At 51.7% G+C, this 16,941-nt stretch overlaps 2 protein-coding genes across 7 annotated transcripts in view; one reads left to right on the forward strand and one right to left on the reverse strand.

Annotated features, from left to right (window-relative positions):
• Nucleotides 1–16,941, forward strand: part of NEURL1 (neuralized E3 ubiquitin protein ligase 1) — a gene marked incomplete at its 5' end in the record, with an annotated part of 80,293 nt that overhangs the window by 59,139 nt on the left and 4,213 nt on the right. For 3 of the 4 annotated variants that reach the window (XM_082673399.1, XM_082673400.1, XM_082673401.1), the window contains 3 exons: nucleotides 840–1,081; nucleotides 1,522–1,843; nucleotides 13,899–14,588. In XM_082673399.1, coding sequence (XP_082529525.1) covers nucleotides 840–1,081; nucleotides 1,522–1,843; nucleotides 13,899–14,588 — 1,254 coding nt within the window. Of the gene's footprint in view, nucleotides 1–715; nucleotides 1,082–1,521; nucleotides 1,844–13,898; nucleotides 14,589–16,941 lie in introns of those variants that run through there. The other variant, XM_082673398.1, reaches the window with a different exon arrangement.
• The window catches only part of SH3PXD2A (SH3 and PX domains 2A), a 246,719-nt gene continuing 244,402 nt past the window's right edge, over nucleotides 14,625–16,941 (reverse strand). For all 3 annotated transcript variants that reach the window (XM_082673397.1, XM_082673396.1, XM_082673395.1), the window contains one exon: nucleotides 14,625–14,809. The gene's annotated coding sequence lies outside the window, so the exon portion shown is untranslated. The remainder of the gene's footprint in view (nucleotides 14,810–16,941) is intronic.

Consider the following 16,941-nt stretch of genomic DNA (forward strand, 5'->3'; position numbering starts at 1 on the left):
CTTGAGGACAGGATCCATGTATGTTTCATGCCTTATCTTCAGTGCCTAGGACAGGGCTTCGTATTCAGTAGATACATAATGAATATTTGTTGAGTAAAATACCTGGTGGTGGTAGTGAGTGACAGTGAATGGTGTTGGATGTTGGTTGTAAATGGTGGCTTGTCACAATGCTAGAGGGTGGAAAGTAAATGGTGGTAAATACTGGTGAGGAGCAGTAGATGGTAGTTGTTGGTGGTCTGTGACAGATGGGGGTAGATGGTGGTGGTGGAAGGTGACGGGTGAAGGGTGGGGCGGACGGTGGTGGGAGGTGATGAGTGAAGGGTGGGGGCAGATGGTGGGAGGTGATGAGTGAAGGGTGGGAGTAGATGGTGGTGGGAGGTGACGGGTGAAGGGTGGGAGTAGATGGTGGTGGGAGGTGATGGGTGAAGGATGGGAGTAGATGGTGGTGGGAGGTGATGAGTGAAGGGTGGGGGCAGATGGTAGGAGGTGACGGGTGAAGGGTGGGAGTAGATGGTGGGGGGTGAAGGGTGGGAGTAGATGGTGGTGGGAGGTGATGAGTGAAGGGTGGGGGCAGGTGGTGGGGGGAGACGGGTGAAGGGTGGGAGTGGATGGTGGGGGGTAATAAATGGTGGTAGGTGGTGAAGTGGGAAATAGCAGTAGATGGCAGCAGGAGAAGGAAGGTGGCAAAAAGTGGCAGTGGTGCTAAGGGGCAAAGATGGTGGAAATCCTGGGCAGTGGTGACTTCTGCTTATGCCCCAGCCCTCTGCCCTTCCCTAGGGGACCCTGGTCCAGCTCTTGGACTGTCAAATTCTCTGACGCTGTGGCTTGTTCCTTTGCAGACTCCATCGGGGGCCCCTTCCCTGTCACCTCTCACCGATGCCACCACAAGCAGAAGTACTGCCCACCGGTGCTGCCCGGTGGGGGGTTCCCGGCCACGCCACTGCTCTTCCACCCACATACCAAGGGCTCCCAGATCCTCATGGACCTCAGCCACAAGGCCGTCAAGAGGCAGGCCAGCTTCTGCAATGCCATCACCTTCAGTAACCGCCCGGTCCTCATCTATGAGCAAGTCAGGCTGAAGGTGGGGCCTCCCTCCCTGTTCCCGTCACTGCGTCCCCCGGGGCCTCTGGACGTTCCTGCCAGGCACCGCCTTCTGCTAACAGCCATCACTACCCCCTGCCCCTTCTCTTTCCTCCCTACCGCGCTTCTACCCTTCTTCATCCCTCCTCTTTCTCTCTCCTCCTCCTTACTCCTTTCTCAACTTTCCCTGCATGATGGAGAAGGAACGGGAGAGGGGAGTGGCCATGGGGAGGTGATGGGAGATGATGGTGGGAGGTGAGAACTAGCTCTCACTCGACTGGTGGGGGCTCCTGGGGGAGGGAGAGGAGCCCAAATAGCGGGTGAGCTGGGCGGTGTGACTCCCCATAGGAGTCTGTCTGGGGGTGGTCTGCAGAGAAGGGCACAGCCCCTTCCCCTTGGGCTCGCTGACGGTGTGTCTGAGGCCAACCCCCTGCCGCCCAGATCACCAAGAAGCAGTGCTGCTGGAGCGGGGCGCTGCGGCTAGGCTTCACGAGCAAGGACCCATCCCGTATCCACCCTGACTCACTGCCCAAGTACGCCTGCCCCGACCTGGTGTCCCAGAGCGGCTTCTGGGCCAAGGCGCTGCCCGAGGAGTTTGCCAACGAGGGCAACATCATCGCCTTCTGGGTGGACAAGAAAGGCCGTGTTTTCTACCGCATCAACGACTCGGCCGCCATGCTCTTCTTCAATGGGGTCCGTACAGCCGACCCGCTCTGGGCCCTGGTGGACGTCTACGGCCTCACGCGGGGCGTCCAGCTACTTGGTGAGTGCCCACTCCCTCTGGCCGCTTAGGTGCAGGGCACACTTCTCGTGCTGTGGTCTGACTTGACTTGGTTCTATCAGGCATGGGGCTCCCTCCCGCACTGGTAGCAGCCCTGGGGCTGACTGGGCACTGGGACAGCTCTGGGAGCCTTGATGTGAACTGTAGAGCATCCCTTCTTCCAGGCCCACAGCTGTGGCAAGTGGAGCCTGGCGAGATTTCTGCCCTCTGTGGTCCCTCAGGTTGTGCCTTTGAGCCGTGTGCGACCTTCATGATCATGTATGGCAGCCTCAAAGACCCCCTCACCCCCAGGAAGTAATTAATATTAATCATCATAACTACAGTTTACAGAGCACTTACTGTGTGCCAGGCACTTTGTTATTGCCGTTCTCGTAGCAAGCCTGGGAGGCAGACTCCCTCACTGGGCCCGTGGAGGCCAGCCTCAAGCTCAGGGAAGTTGTCGTTGGCCCTAGGAGGCGCTGCAAGGCTCAGCCCCAGGTGAGCCCTGGCCCCTGGGCTCTGCAGCCTTCCAGGAGGTCCAACCCCACCTTAGTCCTTTTTGCAGGGATATGGGTGAAAGGGGTAGGAGGGGACAGCAGAAGGTACGAGGGGGGCTAAGACTCTTCTGGCTGCTTCTGGGCCCCCAGTGTGAGTAAGGCTACTACAGGGGAGTGAGAGGGCAGACATCCTGTGGGAGGTGAGGAGGAGGGGCATTAGAAAGTATTCTAGGGCTGCTAAAGTACCAGGCTTCCTGGCAAGGGCACACACAGACCCTAAAATGCCAGGACTGGAAGGGGACTCAGAGTCTCAGACTTCCTTGGGTCTCACAGCGAGTTGGTGGCTGAGGTGGGGCTGGAATCCAGGTCACCTGACTCACAGTCCAGGAATCCCACTTTGCTGCACTTGAGCATGTGTAGGCAAGTGTGTGTGCATGTGCACACATAGGCTGGGTACAGGTCAACCCATTGGCAAATTGGCTGTGTCTCCAGGAGGATCCTGGATGAACCTCAGATCTTCCATCTGTAAAATGGGTTGGTAGGAAAATTAAATCCAACTAAAGAGGCTATGAGTAAAGTGCCCAGCATAGTCTTGGGTACCAAGTCGATGCTCAAGCCAATGTTTGCTCTTCCCATCTCCCATCCCTGCCCCACATCCCTGCAGAGAAAACTGCCATGGAGGTGGTGGAAAAACGTTTTTTCTTTTTGTGCTTTCTGACTTCAGAGCCTAGAAACAGTGAAGCTCTTTTTTTTCAGAACACTTTTATTTGAGTAAAAACATAGTTAAAAAGAAAAAAGACTGTGAAAGTAAAAACAAAGAAATGAGTAATCGTTAGAAGTCTTTCTGTGTGAAGGAGGGATCCATGTCTTACCCAGCTAGTTTCCTCTCCAGGGTGGAACCTTGTGCCTGGTGTGTACAGGACCCTGAGGAATATTTGCGGTGTGGGTAGGGGAGAGTGGTGGGATGGACGTTAGATGAAGGAAAGGGTTGGGGGCGTGGCCGAGGTAGACCCAGCCCCCCTCACAGACAGCCTCAGGCTCACTGGGAGACAAAGCAAACACTCGAGAACAATCGGGGCATAACCCAAGAGACAACAGTTAATTGCTGAACGCTGTGGTCATAGGATCTCATCCATTTGCCAAGATGGTTTCCATCCAGTTATCTCATTTCACCTCCCAGCAGCTGGCCCTGGAGGGAGTGATTATTATCCCCATTTGTCAGGGAGAAAATTGAGGCCCATGGAAGGCCTGTCCTGTCCGTGTATGGGTGTGGCAGAGCTGGGACTTGAACTGGGTGTTCTGATGCCAAAAGTAGTACCTTTCGCATTACCTGCCCCCCCCATCCGGCCCCCCCCCCCCCACCAGCAGCCGCGGTGGGTTTAAGCAGGAAGTCAGAGGAGGCTGAAGTCAGTGTGGGAGGATGGAGTCTAGGAAGACTTCTTGGTGGAGGAGGCTTAGGCTGGGCCTATAAGTTCCAGGAGGGTTGGGATGGGGGTGAGGATGAAGGGGACATACTGGGTGAGATGGGGCTTCCAAATCTCAGGGGCTGAGGGAGGGGCTTGGAGAGTAATCTTGAAGGGCCCCACCCTGGGGCAGAGCCCAGGCACTGACCTGGCCCAGCCTCTTTGACTATAAATGGGTTTTCACGCAGTATTTTCAGTTGCATTTGGATTCCCTGTCGGCCTCCTCTCTGTATACCCAATAAGGCCAAGGCCCCAGCTGATTCCCGTCACAGCTGCAAATCACCATAATCCCTGGGCATTGTAAAACACTGATTATGGCCCCTAACATGAATTAGCAGATTAAAATAGCTCCTCGATTTGCTCTTCCTAAATTGATTGTTTTTGTGAAGAAAGGAGAGACGCACCCAAGTTATCTTCGGAGGTGGGCCTGCTGCTCTATGCTCTCATTCCGTGCCCCTGCCCCCGGGACACACCTGCTGCCCTGTATAGTCTCAGGGTCCATTTCCCTCCCTCTCCTCCCCACTTCTCATCTCCCCCTCTCTCCTCACCTGCCACGTCACTGCACCTGTGTCTTTCTGGGCCTCTCTCTCCCTCCACCCAGATCCCGCCGGCTCCTCTGCTTTCCCTCATCTTCCTCCTCAGCTGAGTTTCTCCTCTGAAGAAGTCACTCTCTGTCTTGGGGGCTCTGAGGATGGGCCTGTCTTTCCTGGGGTGATTGTCCCCCAAAACCGTGGCTCATCTTTAGAGATTACCTGCCAGAGGCCTGCCCCCTCCCCTCTTGCCTCCACCTGGAACCTGTGGCCAAAGCCCTCCGAGCTCCTCAGCCCAGAGACATCCTAGGCTCCCTGGCACATAGTAGGTCCACAAGTCAGGCCATGGACAGATTGGCCGTCTTCCTGCCACAGAGTGGAGGTAGGGGCTGATGTCTCTCCCTGATTGACACCTCCAGGTGGGGTCCCCATCCCCGCCCCCCACTGCCCTAACCATCACCTAGGCCCCCTGATGCCCGTGCCATGGCCCCGGCAGACCTGCTTCAGGCCTTCCAGGCTCCCTGTTATGCTGGAGTTCACAGCAGATCACCCTCTTCCCTCCGGGCACCCTGGCCCAAGCCCGGGCTGGTATCTCCAAGAATAACAGCTTCCTACCTCCAGGAAGAAGGACCTGCCAGCAACTAAATAAATACAAGTTTTATGGGGTGATTAGTACTTGGAGAGATAAGTTCCTATCCCAGTTTTCAAGGTCTCCCTCCTCCTCTCAGAAGTGTTGGTTCAGGAAGAGCAGCTGTGGATCCTGGCAGAAAGCTCGTGAGCCAGGAATCCATTTGTAGGGTGTTCCTGCACACACCCTGCTGTGCCCACCACAGCCTACGTGCTGTGCAGGGGTCGGAGGAGACACTAGAATTGGAAACCCAGCCCCTCTCCTTAAAGAGTGTTTATACTGAGGGATATGCCATATGACTGCTCTGAGGTGACCTAAATCCAATACCGCAAAAAAGTGTGGCTGAAGAATAAAACTGGGGGGGTGGGGTGGTGGTGCAGCTGGGGAGCAATCCAGAAGGACTTCCTGTAGGAGATGAGTTTCAAGTCAGAAACCAGGGGAGGTGAAAAGAATGGACTGGTTGAGGAGGAACAATTTAGGCCAGACGGGAGGGGTGTGCGTTGGCACAGAGGTGGGGAATTGGCGGTCAGTCGGGGAGCAGATCCTTCAGGGGATGGGATGAAGTGGGAAGGTAGTGGATGACTAGCAGAGAGCAGGTGTGTGCCGGTGTGGGTATGCTCAGGCATCACAGAGGAGAGAGCCAAGAGAGTAGAAAGTTTCCAGCAGCTTCTTGCTGTCAAGTTTTTCAGTAAGAGGAAATGTGGCCCAGAGATGGGGAGGGGCCTACCCAAGTTCTCCCAGCTAGTCAGAAGCCAGGCTGGGCCTGGGATTCAGACCTCCCAGCTGACGTGGGCACAAGGTCAGTGTGAGAAGACTTACTGCCACATCAAGATGTCTGTGGCTGAGCCCAGGAGGGTGCTAGGAGGCCATTAGGGGGGCTCCCAAGGACTCATGGTGTCATCCTAGGTCTTGGTAAAAGAACCCACCTGCCTACTGAGGAGAAGGATGTACAGAGACCCTCAGGGTAGCTTTCTGGGGGCCAGGCTGCTGCTGCACCAGTCTCTGGGGTGGTGGGCCAGCCTGGCTGCTCCGCATTGAGAGGCCTGGGCCTCTCCGTAGATAAGGCCTGGGGTCAGGTCTCTGTCCCGGGCGTGCCTCAGCTTGTGGTACAGAGCGTGAGGCATCCCGGCCGGCTAAGGGCCACACTGCCATCTGGGGCTTCCGCTTCCCAGGCTAAACCAATATTTACCTTCAGCTGTGGCTGCCAGGGGCTGAGAGGCAAATATTGGCTTAAGGAGCCTGAGCCAAGCTCTTGGGATGGAGAACGAGCTGAGGATGCTGACAGTGATTTCTTCCTTTTTGATGGTTTTCATTTCTTTCTTTCTTTTTTTTTAAAAAATTTTATTTATTTATTTATTTTTGGCTGCGTTGGGTCTTCATTGCTGTGCGCAGGCTTTCTCTAGTTGCGGTGAGCGGGGGCTACTCTTTGTTGCGGTGCGTGGGCTTCTCATGGTGGTGGCTTCTCTTGTTGCGGAGCACGGGCTCTAGGCGCGCGGGCTTCAGTAGTTGTGGTTCGCGGGCTCTAGAGCGCAGGCTCAGGAGTTGTGGCTCACAGGCTTAGTTGCTCTGCAGCATGTGGGATCTTCCCGGACCAGGGCTCGAACCCGTGTCCCCTGCATGGGCAGGTGGATTCTTAACCACTGCACCACCAGGGAAGCCCTTCATTTCTTCTTAGTTAAAAAAAAAAATCTTGCTGTTCTTTCTGCTTCGGAGACTCTTCCAGGTGCTTCTTTTTTGCTCACCTCAAATTCTGCCAGTTATGTCAAGGCCCAGTACCAAACCCTCCCCTCCACCAGGGAGCCTTCCCTGACTTACCGTGTTCTTCATGACCCTTCCTCTTCCTGAAGCAAGTGGGGGTCTAAGCAGTATCAGCAGTTGTGCATCATATATTGTCCTCTTTAAGAATACAGTAGAAATCCTCTTTGTCTATATTATAAAAAAGTTATTACTGTACCTATTTTGCAGATAAGAAAACAGAGGCTCAGAGAGGTCTGATAACTTGTCCATGGTCACACAGCTTGGTGGAGCTGGGACTTGAGCCCAGAAGTGTGGGCTGCATTAGTTCCCAGCTTCTCTAAATATGAGTCTCTCTGGTCTCCCTATTATGTCTAGATACCCCCTGAGGGGTGGGGATTTTGGCCCCCTTATGTCTTCCAGAATAGAGCTTGTGAGAGCTCCAGGCATCAGGGATCAGCCATATGTGTTGGGCACAGATAGGCCACCAGGGCCCCGGGAGAGTTGAAGAGGGGCAGTGGGTGACCAGCGTCCTGTTTCAGTAGTGAGGGTAGGTCTGCCTGCCCTGTAGTTCCCTGAAGACTCTTGAGGGCTTTGTTTGATTCTGTTGTTCACCGTGTGCTCTAGTTTTCTACCAGAATGAATATATATAAAGTGCAACCATATATAGTTGCCAATATTTGACTGTTTGTAATGTCCAGAAATGGCAATTTTATGTGTTTCCATCTAGTATCTCTTTGGCCCAAGATATAGTTCTGGGGATCTTGGAGAGAGCCGGTGGCCCAGAGTGGGGTGTGTGTAGGGGAGGAGCTGGGGCCTTGTAGTATTGGGGACAAAGCTGTCATTTCAGAAGCAGGAGACCTGACTGAATCGACTCCACTTGGCCATTCACTAGCTTTGGGCAAGTCTCTCAGCGTCTCTGTGCCTCAACCACCTTGTCTGTTATTTGGACATAATTATACATGCACCATGTACCTCACAGATATTCTGTGAGGCTCACATATGTAAAAGTGTTTATACAAATGGGAAGGGCTGTCTTTTTCGGTTAAAAAGGAATATCTAGAAACACCACCAAAATAGACAGTCCCCTGCCAGTCGTCTCACTGGAAGAGGGAGCCTTAAAACCAAGTCCCTGTGTCTGGATGAAAGTCAAACCATGCGATCTAAACTGTTTCTTGGAACAAGATCTGTGGTTCTCCATCTGGGTTCCTTGGAGCACTGGGATTCCACAGAGGCATCTCTGAGGCAGCTGAGTGGCAGGGCTTTGTGGCCACCTCTTAGACTTTAAGCAGTTTTCTGTCCCATTGGATGAATGATTCCACTGCTTGAAAAAAACGTTTGAGAACCACCAGACCAGATGATTCTGAGAATCTATACATCTAAGATCCTGCGGCTTGAAGATTCTATAAACCTAAGAGTCTATGACTCTGAGTGATTCTGGGACATTCTGCCCTTCCCTCCGCGAGTCTCAGAAAGTGTGTTTGTTTCTCCTAGCTTTCCCGTGGTTGGGTTTACATGGAGAGTGTGGAGGTGATGTGGGCTCAGGGCACTGCCCAGAAGGGTGGAGAAACCCCTCGTCCATCCAAGCCATGTACCCGTCCTCCTGGCTCCTTGTCCTGCTCCGTGCCAGCTGCGGACCGGCAGGAGGATGTTTATGGACACAGTAACTGGGTTGGCGCGCCTTCCAAACAGGGGCCGGCAGAGATCTGCCAGCCGGCTGGGCGGCTGCAGGCTGACCCGTGGTTAAAGATTATCCAGCGCTGCGGATGTGCGAATCTAAACAAACAAGACTTGGGCCGACGGCAGGCCCTGCTTCAAAGGAGCCTCTGCTCCAGTTCCCAGGCCCTGCCTTGGTTACCCCGCACTGGCCGGCAACGTGTGGGGGGCTGAGTGGGTCTCTGGGTGGGAGCTGGCCCTGGTGCCCTCCGCCTGGCGCCTCTTCCTCCACTCCTTTCCTTTCTCTTCACTGGTTTTGCTCAGACTGTTCTCCCCAGGCATTTGCTAATGCAGTTTTCCCACCCGAGTGGCTCTCACTTCTGTCAATCCAGACCCTCTTGTCCTTCAGGGCCTGGGTCAAATCTTGTTTTTCCTGAGATGCTGTCTCTGAACAACTGTGACTGTTAGAAAAACTTTCTTTGCATGGTTCCAAGTGTCCTGTACCCACTCCTTGGGGCCCCCTCTGAGCCTTCTCTTCTTTAGGATAAATCTCCCTTTTAGGATAATGCTGTCCAACTGAGGCTAAGAACTTCTGTTTCAGAGCGAGTCAAAGTAGAGGATAGATGGCCTTGAGAAGTGGTGAGCTTCTTGTCCCCAGGGGCATTCTAGCCAAGGCTGGCTGAGAACTTGGCAGAGATAAACAGATTTCCTCATTCTCCTCTGAGGTCCTGTCTTACCTGAGACACTAAGAATTTTGTAACAAAATTGTATTCAAATATTTTCATGCCTCCAAGCTTCAAATCTCCCAAGGGCTACTGTCTCCCCAGGGCCCAGGTCCTGGCTCTCCCTCTCTTTAACCCCTGCCCAGGGCTGGGCACACAGGGGGTCAATGAGTAGGTGCCCTGAGTGCCACCCTGAGGGGAGGAAACCCTGGCCCAGGCCTCCCTGCCCTTTGCAGGGCCTGGCTCTTTCTGCCTGGGCCCAGGGGATCTGCAGAGCCAGCGCCAGGCACCAGATTAGGCAGGAGCTGAAGACTGACAAATTCTCTCCTGAAAGATGGGACACAAGAGGGGAGCCAGCTTTGCAGCTTCTGCCGTGGCCCTGTGCCACCCCTCCCCTATCATAAACACCTCCAAGTGGGCAGCTGTGTGTCCCAGGCACGGATTAAATAACTTGTTGCTTCAAACGTGGGGCCACCCCACTGCTTGGGGGTCACAGGCTGGCCCTCTGGGTTTTCCAAGCTGTACCCCAGGGCGCAGTCCTGGGCTGAGGTTCAGCCCATGGTTGTTCTCCCCTGGCTTCGGGGACCCGGACCCTTCCCTGACCTCCAGCTTGATGTGAACTCACATCAGGGTGATGTGACCTTTGCCGTCCCCTCTGCGGAGGGCGCTCTGACCAGTTCCTCCATCTCAGGTTTCATCTATTTCAGGGCCCCGCGCGGCCGGGCACACTGATGGGATGGTTATTTTGGAGTTTGCTGGTGGCCTGCAGCTGCTCCTGACCCCGAGGGGTGGAGGGGATGGGAGAGAAGACATACTTGGGCTGGGCACTGGCCCCAGAGATTCCATTTTTAGCCATTTCCCAGCATCTCCTGTACCTCCTCTCCTAACTCCTGTGATATTTCAACAAAGGCCAAAAGGATCTCTTTCCTACCCCTTCCCCTCTCTCTCTCTTTGCCCACTGTTTCTCCTTCTTTCTCTTCTTTTGTCTCTGATCATCATTTGTAGCTTCTCCTTCCTGGTCTTTAGTCAGTAATGTCAATGATTTTGTCCTGGGTGCTTGTCATGACTGATGGGAAGTCCTAGGTTCAAAAAGTTAGTTGTCTGAGTGCAGGTGGACCTGACTTTGGTTGATAAACTCAACCAGAGAAAATGGTAATAACTGAAGTTATCAAGTATCCAGGTGCCAGGGGCTTCTCAATCTACCTCTGATCCCTGCGACAACATCGCAAAGCAGGTATTAGTGTACCCCTGTTCTCATGGTGAGTGATAGGGGGCTGGAGGACAGTTGCTTACCCACAGGCCACCAGCCAAGTGCTGGATCAGACATTTAAACCCAAAGCCCATGCATATTCTTCTGAACCATGTAGCATGAAAACAATAACAATGGCTCATATTAACCTCGTGATTATTATGTGCCAGGGACTCTACTAGGTGCCCTAGGTACTGTATTCCACCTCATCTTCTCAGTATCCCTTCCGAGGGGAGTATTAGAGTCCATATTTTATACCAATAAGTAAATGCCGATTTCACTGCTGAAGAAGAGAGTCCCAGAGGGGTTAAGCTATTTGCCCAAGGTCATACGGCCAGGAAATGGCAGAGCTAGGATTTGAACCCAAGCTGATGACTTCAGAGTTCTTGCACTTAACTGTGCTCCTGTCTTGCCTACCAGTATATGGATTTTGTTAACCAAAAAACCTAAAATACTTTTAGGTTGCATTATTAGAAGTATAGTGTACTTATCAGGGGAGGTGTGATGGCCACATTGTGTCTTGAGCTGGCCAGGGCACATCTGGAATCCTGAGTCTGGTTGTGTTCATTGTCGAGGAGGTGGGAAGGTGTGTGGGGAGTCTGAGTATTCCCTGAGGAAAGCGGTCCTCAGTGTGGGGCTGAGAGGCAGCCCCAGGGGTAGTAGGTATAAATACAGGGCGGTTATGACTGAGCCCTAGAAGGTAAACTGTATAAGGAGCAACACATGATAGGTATGTGATTATATGTACAGATTTGTGTGGTGATCATTTTATTTAGGTTGATACGCAGGCTACTCATTTTCATTATCTAGCAATTTTGTATAAAAATAGCAAGTCACTTGTAAACACTGCCGGAATATTTTCTAGCTGGTTTGTAATTTTCTAAGAGTGATTTTGTTTGTGTTTGTTGTCGTGGTGGCGGTTCTCGTGTTGATTTTTATAAGTGTAGATCTGTAAATTCAACTGCAGTATTTAAAGCTTCAGCATTGATACCTTGTGTGTATGAGAGGAGGGATTTGAAGGAAGATGCCTTGAAGAGTGAGTTGGGTGGCAGTTGGCAGTTGTGGGAATTTCTTTTCCTATCGGGTATGTGATTTTGTCAAAAGGAAGTATTTCTCCCAAAATTGGGAGTAGGCAAACTACCAATCAGTTAAGTTTTGTGTGTATGCTAGTTTAAAAAAGATAATATGTAATATAATGTAAAAAAAAAAAAAAAAAGCTTTTATGCTAGATTTTGTAAATTTGTTACAGGGTAACCTGTTTTCTAGCTGTGATCTTACCACTTCAAATGGGTGTAATTTGAATAAGTTTTGTATGGTAAAGGATCAATAAAATGACTTTTTTAAGAGTTCAAAAAAAAAAATACAGGGAGGTAGATTTCAGTTTAAGAGTAGGAAACATTTTCCTAAAGACAGAGTAGCTCAGCAGTGGCACTGCTGGGAGGTAGTGGGTATATCCAAGCAGAAGAGGACTCCTGAAGGGGCAGAGAACAGGAGAGAGCTCACATTCCAGCCCCATTCAGGAATCTGTTCTGAGCGTCTGCCCAGCTCCATGGGCTCTGGCCTGATTGTCCTGAGCGTGTGGGGTGGGCTGGAGAGAGGAGTGTGGGGTGTGTGTGTGTGGGGGCCCCCATGACGGCCTTGTTCCCATAGGCCTGGCTGGGCATCTCTGAGCCACTTGTTTCCTCCTCACCCTGTTTCCCCATCCCTTCTCCTCTGTCCCCAACCCTCTGGACTCCTCAAGGGCCGCTGACTGGAATCCCTAAGGGGTAGGGGAGCTGGGGCTGTTTCCTGGGGTCCAGGTCAGCCCACAGCCCTCCTCAGCCCCCCACTATTGTCTCCCATGTCTTGCCCTCCTCGCCTCTGCCTCTCCGCAGCCCCCCAGCTTCTCTGCACCATTACTGTCACAGAGTCAATTCCCTGGAATAATCACATTTTCCGGTCTGCTCCCTCCTCCTTGCCAAACACGGTGCTGGGAATCCTGACCAGCCAGGCCCCAAGAGGCTTCTCCAGAGAAGCAGGAGCCTTGGGGGGAGGGCTGGCCCAGCACCCTCTCCTTGCTGGGGTCCAAACAACACTGTTCCTGGAAAGGGCAGGGGAGCTGGGGGAGAACAAAGAGAGAGAGGCTTTAGAGAGCGTCTCTAGATTCAGCTGGGGCTGAGTTCTGGCCTCTGAGGCCCCTACCAGTCCAGTCCCCCAAGCTTTACTCTCACACCAAGCACTCCAGCAGCCCTTACTCAGTTCCTGGAGAGAAAGCACAGATTCTCCCTGGGGGAGGCTCAGAGAAAATCCTCTTGAGAAGGGATTGGCCCATGATGTGAGCTGCGGTGGTACTAGCCAAATTTAGGGACTCCCACAGAAAGGGTTCAGTAAACGAGGAGGGCCCGAAAGTGGAGAATGTGGCGTTGGGAGTTGGACAGATCTTGCTTTAATCCTGGATCTGCCACTTCGTGGCTGTCACATAACATCTCCGAGCTTTATCTGTACAATGGAAACAACTTCATGGGATGCTTTAAGGATGAAATGCAGGGGTAATTCATTGCAACTGATGACTTTTATTACAAATTATAGTACTCCATAAAGCAGAGATAACCAGCCATTAAAAAAGTATGGTATCAAAAACATGGTTATTAGTGTAGAAAGGTATTCAGGACACAGTAAATGGAAAAGCTAGTTTTGAAAAGAAAATTTGTATAGCAGAGTTCTTCACCTGGAGTCGATGCCCTGAAATTATCCACAGAATTTAGGGAGAACGTGCATTTTTCTGAGAAGATAGATAAAAGTTGCCACATTTTCAAAGAGATATATAGTTTAAAACTACTGGCATTTATATAGCATGATTCAATTTTTGTTTTAAAAAAAGAAATAACTAAAATATATTGAAAAAAGGCTGGAAACTCATATATCCAAATATTAATAGTATTTTCCTATGGATGGTGGGCTGACAGGAGATTACTTTTTCTTTTTGATGAACTGTCTTTTCTACAAAATACAGTCTGTATTACTTGTATGAGTAAAAAGAGAAAGGGTTTGATTTCCAGTTGTCAGTTTTGAAAGGATAGCTTGGATAAATTCACTTAACTTCTCAGCCTCAATGTCCTTCCGTGGCAGTAACTTCACAAGGTAATTGTTGGGGTAAGAACGTCTCTCTGCCATTTGTGCAGAGAGGCGTTCTAGGGAGTGGGGGTTCTCTCTGGCCTCCCAGACGGGTAGGATGTCAACATGCATTCAACAAATATTATTTACTACTGCCTTCTAAGTGCCGGGTGCTCTTCTGGCTGCTGGGATAAAAAGGGAGGGCCCCAGGAGTTAGAAAAAAAATCCAATTTTAATAAGCATACTATCTAGAAGTAATCATATTTTTAGTTTTGGTGTCCTTCCTGCCGGCCTTGATCCTTTGCTTAAGCAAATACGTAGTTAGAAGTCCTGCACGACGTTATGTCCTAGCGTTTTCTGTGCCATTAGAAACCCGGTGCGTCTTACTGCTGCGCGCTTTAAAGACCAGTGGGAGGAGGTGCGCAGGCGATGGGGACTGGGCGCTGTGGACCGCGTGATGGTCACCCTGTCTCCCTCTCGCCGCAGACAGCGAGCTGGTGCTACCGGACTGCGTGCGGCCGCGCTCTTTCACTGCCCTGCGGCGGCCGTCGCTGCGACGTGAGGCCGAGGAAGCGCGCCTCTCCGTGAGCCTGTGCGACCTCAACGTGCCGGGCGCCGACGGCGACGAGACCGCGCCGGCCGCTGGCTGCCCCATCCCGCAGAACTCGCTCAACTCCCAGCACAGCCACGCTCTGCCAGCGCAGCTCGACGGCGACCTGCGCTTCCACGCGCTGCGCGCCGGCGCACACGTCCGCATCCTGGACGAGCAGACGGTGGCGCGCCTGGAGCATGGGCGCGACGAGCGCGCGCTCGTCTTCACCAGCCGGCCCGTGCGCGTGGCCGAGACCATCTTCGTCAAGATCACGCGTTCGGGCGGCGCACGGCCTGGCGCGCTCTCCTTCGGTGTCACCACGTGCGACCCCGGCACGCTGCGGCCAGCCGACCTGCCTTTCAGCCCCGAGGCACTGGTGGACCGTAAGGAGTTCTGGGCCGTGTGCCGCGTGCCCGGGCCCCTGCACAGCGGCGACATCCTGGGCCTGGTGGTCAACCCCGACGGTGAGCTGCACCTCAGCCACAATGGCTCCGCGGCGGGCATGCAGCTGTGTGTGGACGCCTCGCAGCCGCTTTGGATGCTCTTCGGCCTGCACGGGGCCATCACGCAGATCCGCATCCTCGGTGAGTGCCCCCGGCCACGTGCCCGCCTCCCCCCAGGTGCACCCGGAGGCTGGCGCCTCCAGACCCAGCCTTCCCTGGAGGAGGGGCGTGTCTGGGTAGGGGGAAAGAGTGCCCACCCCGCCCTTCATGGGGTCTAGTCAAGGAGTCACAGACACCGAAGATGAGTTCTGGGTGGGACTCAATTATTTAGTCCATAGTTCTCAGATCTCACCAGATAAACCCTGGAGAGGAGGAGAAAAGCGGGGAACATTGAGTTTCACGCTCAGAATCTGATTCACCCACATTCCCACAGATACGTAAACAGTTCTCTTACACATTGCCCAGTGGCCATTTAAAAATGGGGAAAAAGAAAATGGTTTCCACCAGCAGCGAACTTTTTGAGGTTCAGTTTCCATTTCTCCTAAAATGGTAATAAAGACTCTAAGGGTGGTTGTGTGTCTAAATAAGAAAAAGAGGTTGGTATGTCAGTAGCCAGGTATCTCTGCAGGGTGGTGCCTAGATTGGGGGTCTGTGGGGAATCCCCGAGCAGAGGGCCTTGGAGGAAAGGGGGTTGCAGATGTCTGGGCCTTCGTGGGTTTGAATGGACAGAGTTTGAATGGACTGGGTGATGTGGACTTGTGTAAGCCATGTTTCCCAGAGTGTTCTGCAGGGTAGGTGTCCATTGAAAACGTGGTCCTTGGGTCCAAAATGTTTGGGAAATACTGAGTTTTTAAAAAGAAGGCGATTCTTGGGCTTCCCTGGTGGCGCAGTGGTTGAGAGTCCGCCTGCCGATGCAGGGACACGGGTTCGTGCCCTGGTCCGGGAAGATCCCACATGCCGCGGAGCGCCTGGGCCCGTGAGCCATGGCCGCTGAGCCTGCGCGTCCGGAGCCTGTGCTCCACAACGGGAAAGGCCACACTAGTGAGAGGCCCACGTATGGCAAAAAAAAAAAAAAAAAGGCAATTCTTTACTGTAGAACTTCTCAGAGCCTTTAATATACAATGTGAACCTTTAGGAGAAGGTGGTGGTGGTTATGGTGTCCAGCTTTTCCAAGCTCGTTTGACCAGAAATCTTTTTTTTTTTTACGTGTATCTTCAGGAACCTCTGTTACCCCAGAGTGAGCAGGTGTTCATGCTTTCCAAGTGCTGGTCTGCTCTGCAGCAGCATTAGACTCACTCGGAGAACCTACTACAGAGCAGATTCTTGAATCCCACCTCCAGAGATTTTGATTCTGTAGATCTCAGATTAGGTCCTGGGCATCTGAATTTTTTTTTTTTCCTTAGCAAGTTTGCTTAGACACATTTGGAGACCCCTGGGTCTCACAGCCCCTGACCTAGACCTCACCCCAAGAGGCTTCATAGACAAGGTAATTGTGTGTATGTGAGTGAGCATGACTTTACGCTGTAAGATTGGCATACTGTGTCTAGGCACACGTGAGTAACTAAATGTATGCGTATTTATGTATGTAATGCTGTTGGTGATTGTGAGAGTGTGTGAGAGTTTTGTGAAATCAGGTAAAATCAGTGGAGACTTCCTCTGGAAAGAGACCAAATGAAGATGGAGTGTAAAATAAATTTAAAAAGGAATGAAAAGAAATGGGGCTGGGGTGCTAAGAAGTTAGGATTGAGGGAAGATAAGTCAGGAAGGAGGTGAAAAGAAATCAGGCTAGATGAAAAGCCATCAGTCAGTAAGGAAAGAAATTGGGGTGAAAATTCAGGATGGAATAAAAACAAATCGGACTGGGGTGCAGAAAAAAAAATCAGGTTGAGGTACACAGATATTTGGCTACATTCACCAGGAGACACTGTTCCTCAGATGAAGGAAGTAACATAATGGCAAGGTACTCTCTTGCCTCAGCACCATCTAATAATAGATAAGTAGCCTTCCAGTGAAGCTTCTGTTGCCCAAAGAAGCTTACTAGACTGGAGCAAAGGAGAAGCTTAAAAACAAACAGAAACAAGCCAGGACTTAAATGTCCCCAAAGGGAAGTAGGTCAAGGTGGGTGTTCAAGAATAACCATTCAGAATTTAATATGTGCTAAACAGATGCTCCTGAGCCGCTTGGAGAATAGGGCATCTCAACTAACAAATTGGTGTTAGGGGATCCTGACTGACGTTAAAGGAAAAACAAATCAGTAACAATGTGTGAAGGATAATTATTTACCTTATAGAGGAATGCTTTGCTTTGTTGAAGGCCTAAGTGAAGTAAGAATGAAAAGATATTTCCGTCACTCCAAAACTACAGTCAATTTCATGCTTAATGGTGAAACATTAGAAATATTCTTATTAAAGACAGGAATATGATAGAGATGCCTTATAGTATTGTTCCGAAAATGCTAACCAGTGCAATAAAGCAAGAAAATCAAATAGAAGCT

The sequence above is a fragment of the Grampus griseus genome (genome assembly GCF_964374135.1).
Source record: "Grampus griseus genome assembly, chromosome: 16".
NCBI classification, from domain to species: Eukaryota; Metazoa; Chordata; class Mammalia; order Artiodactyla; family Delphinidae; genus Grampus; species Grampus griseus.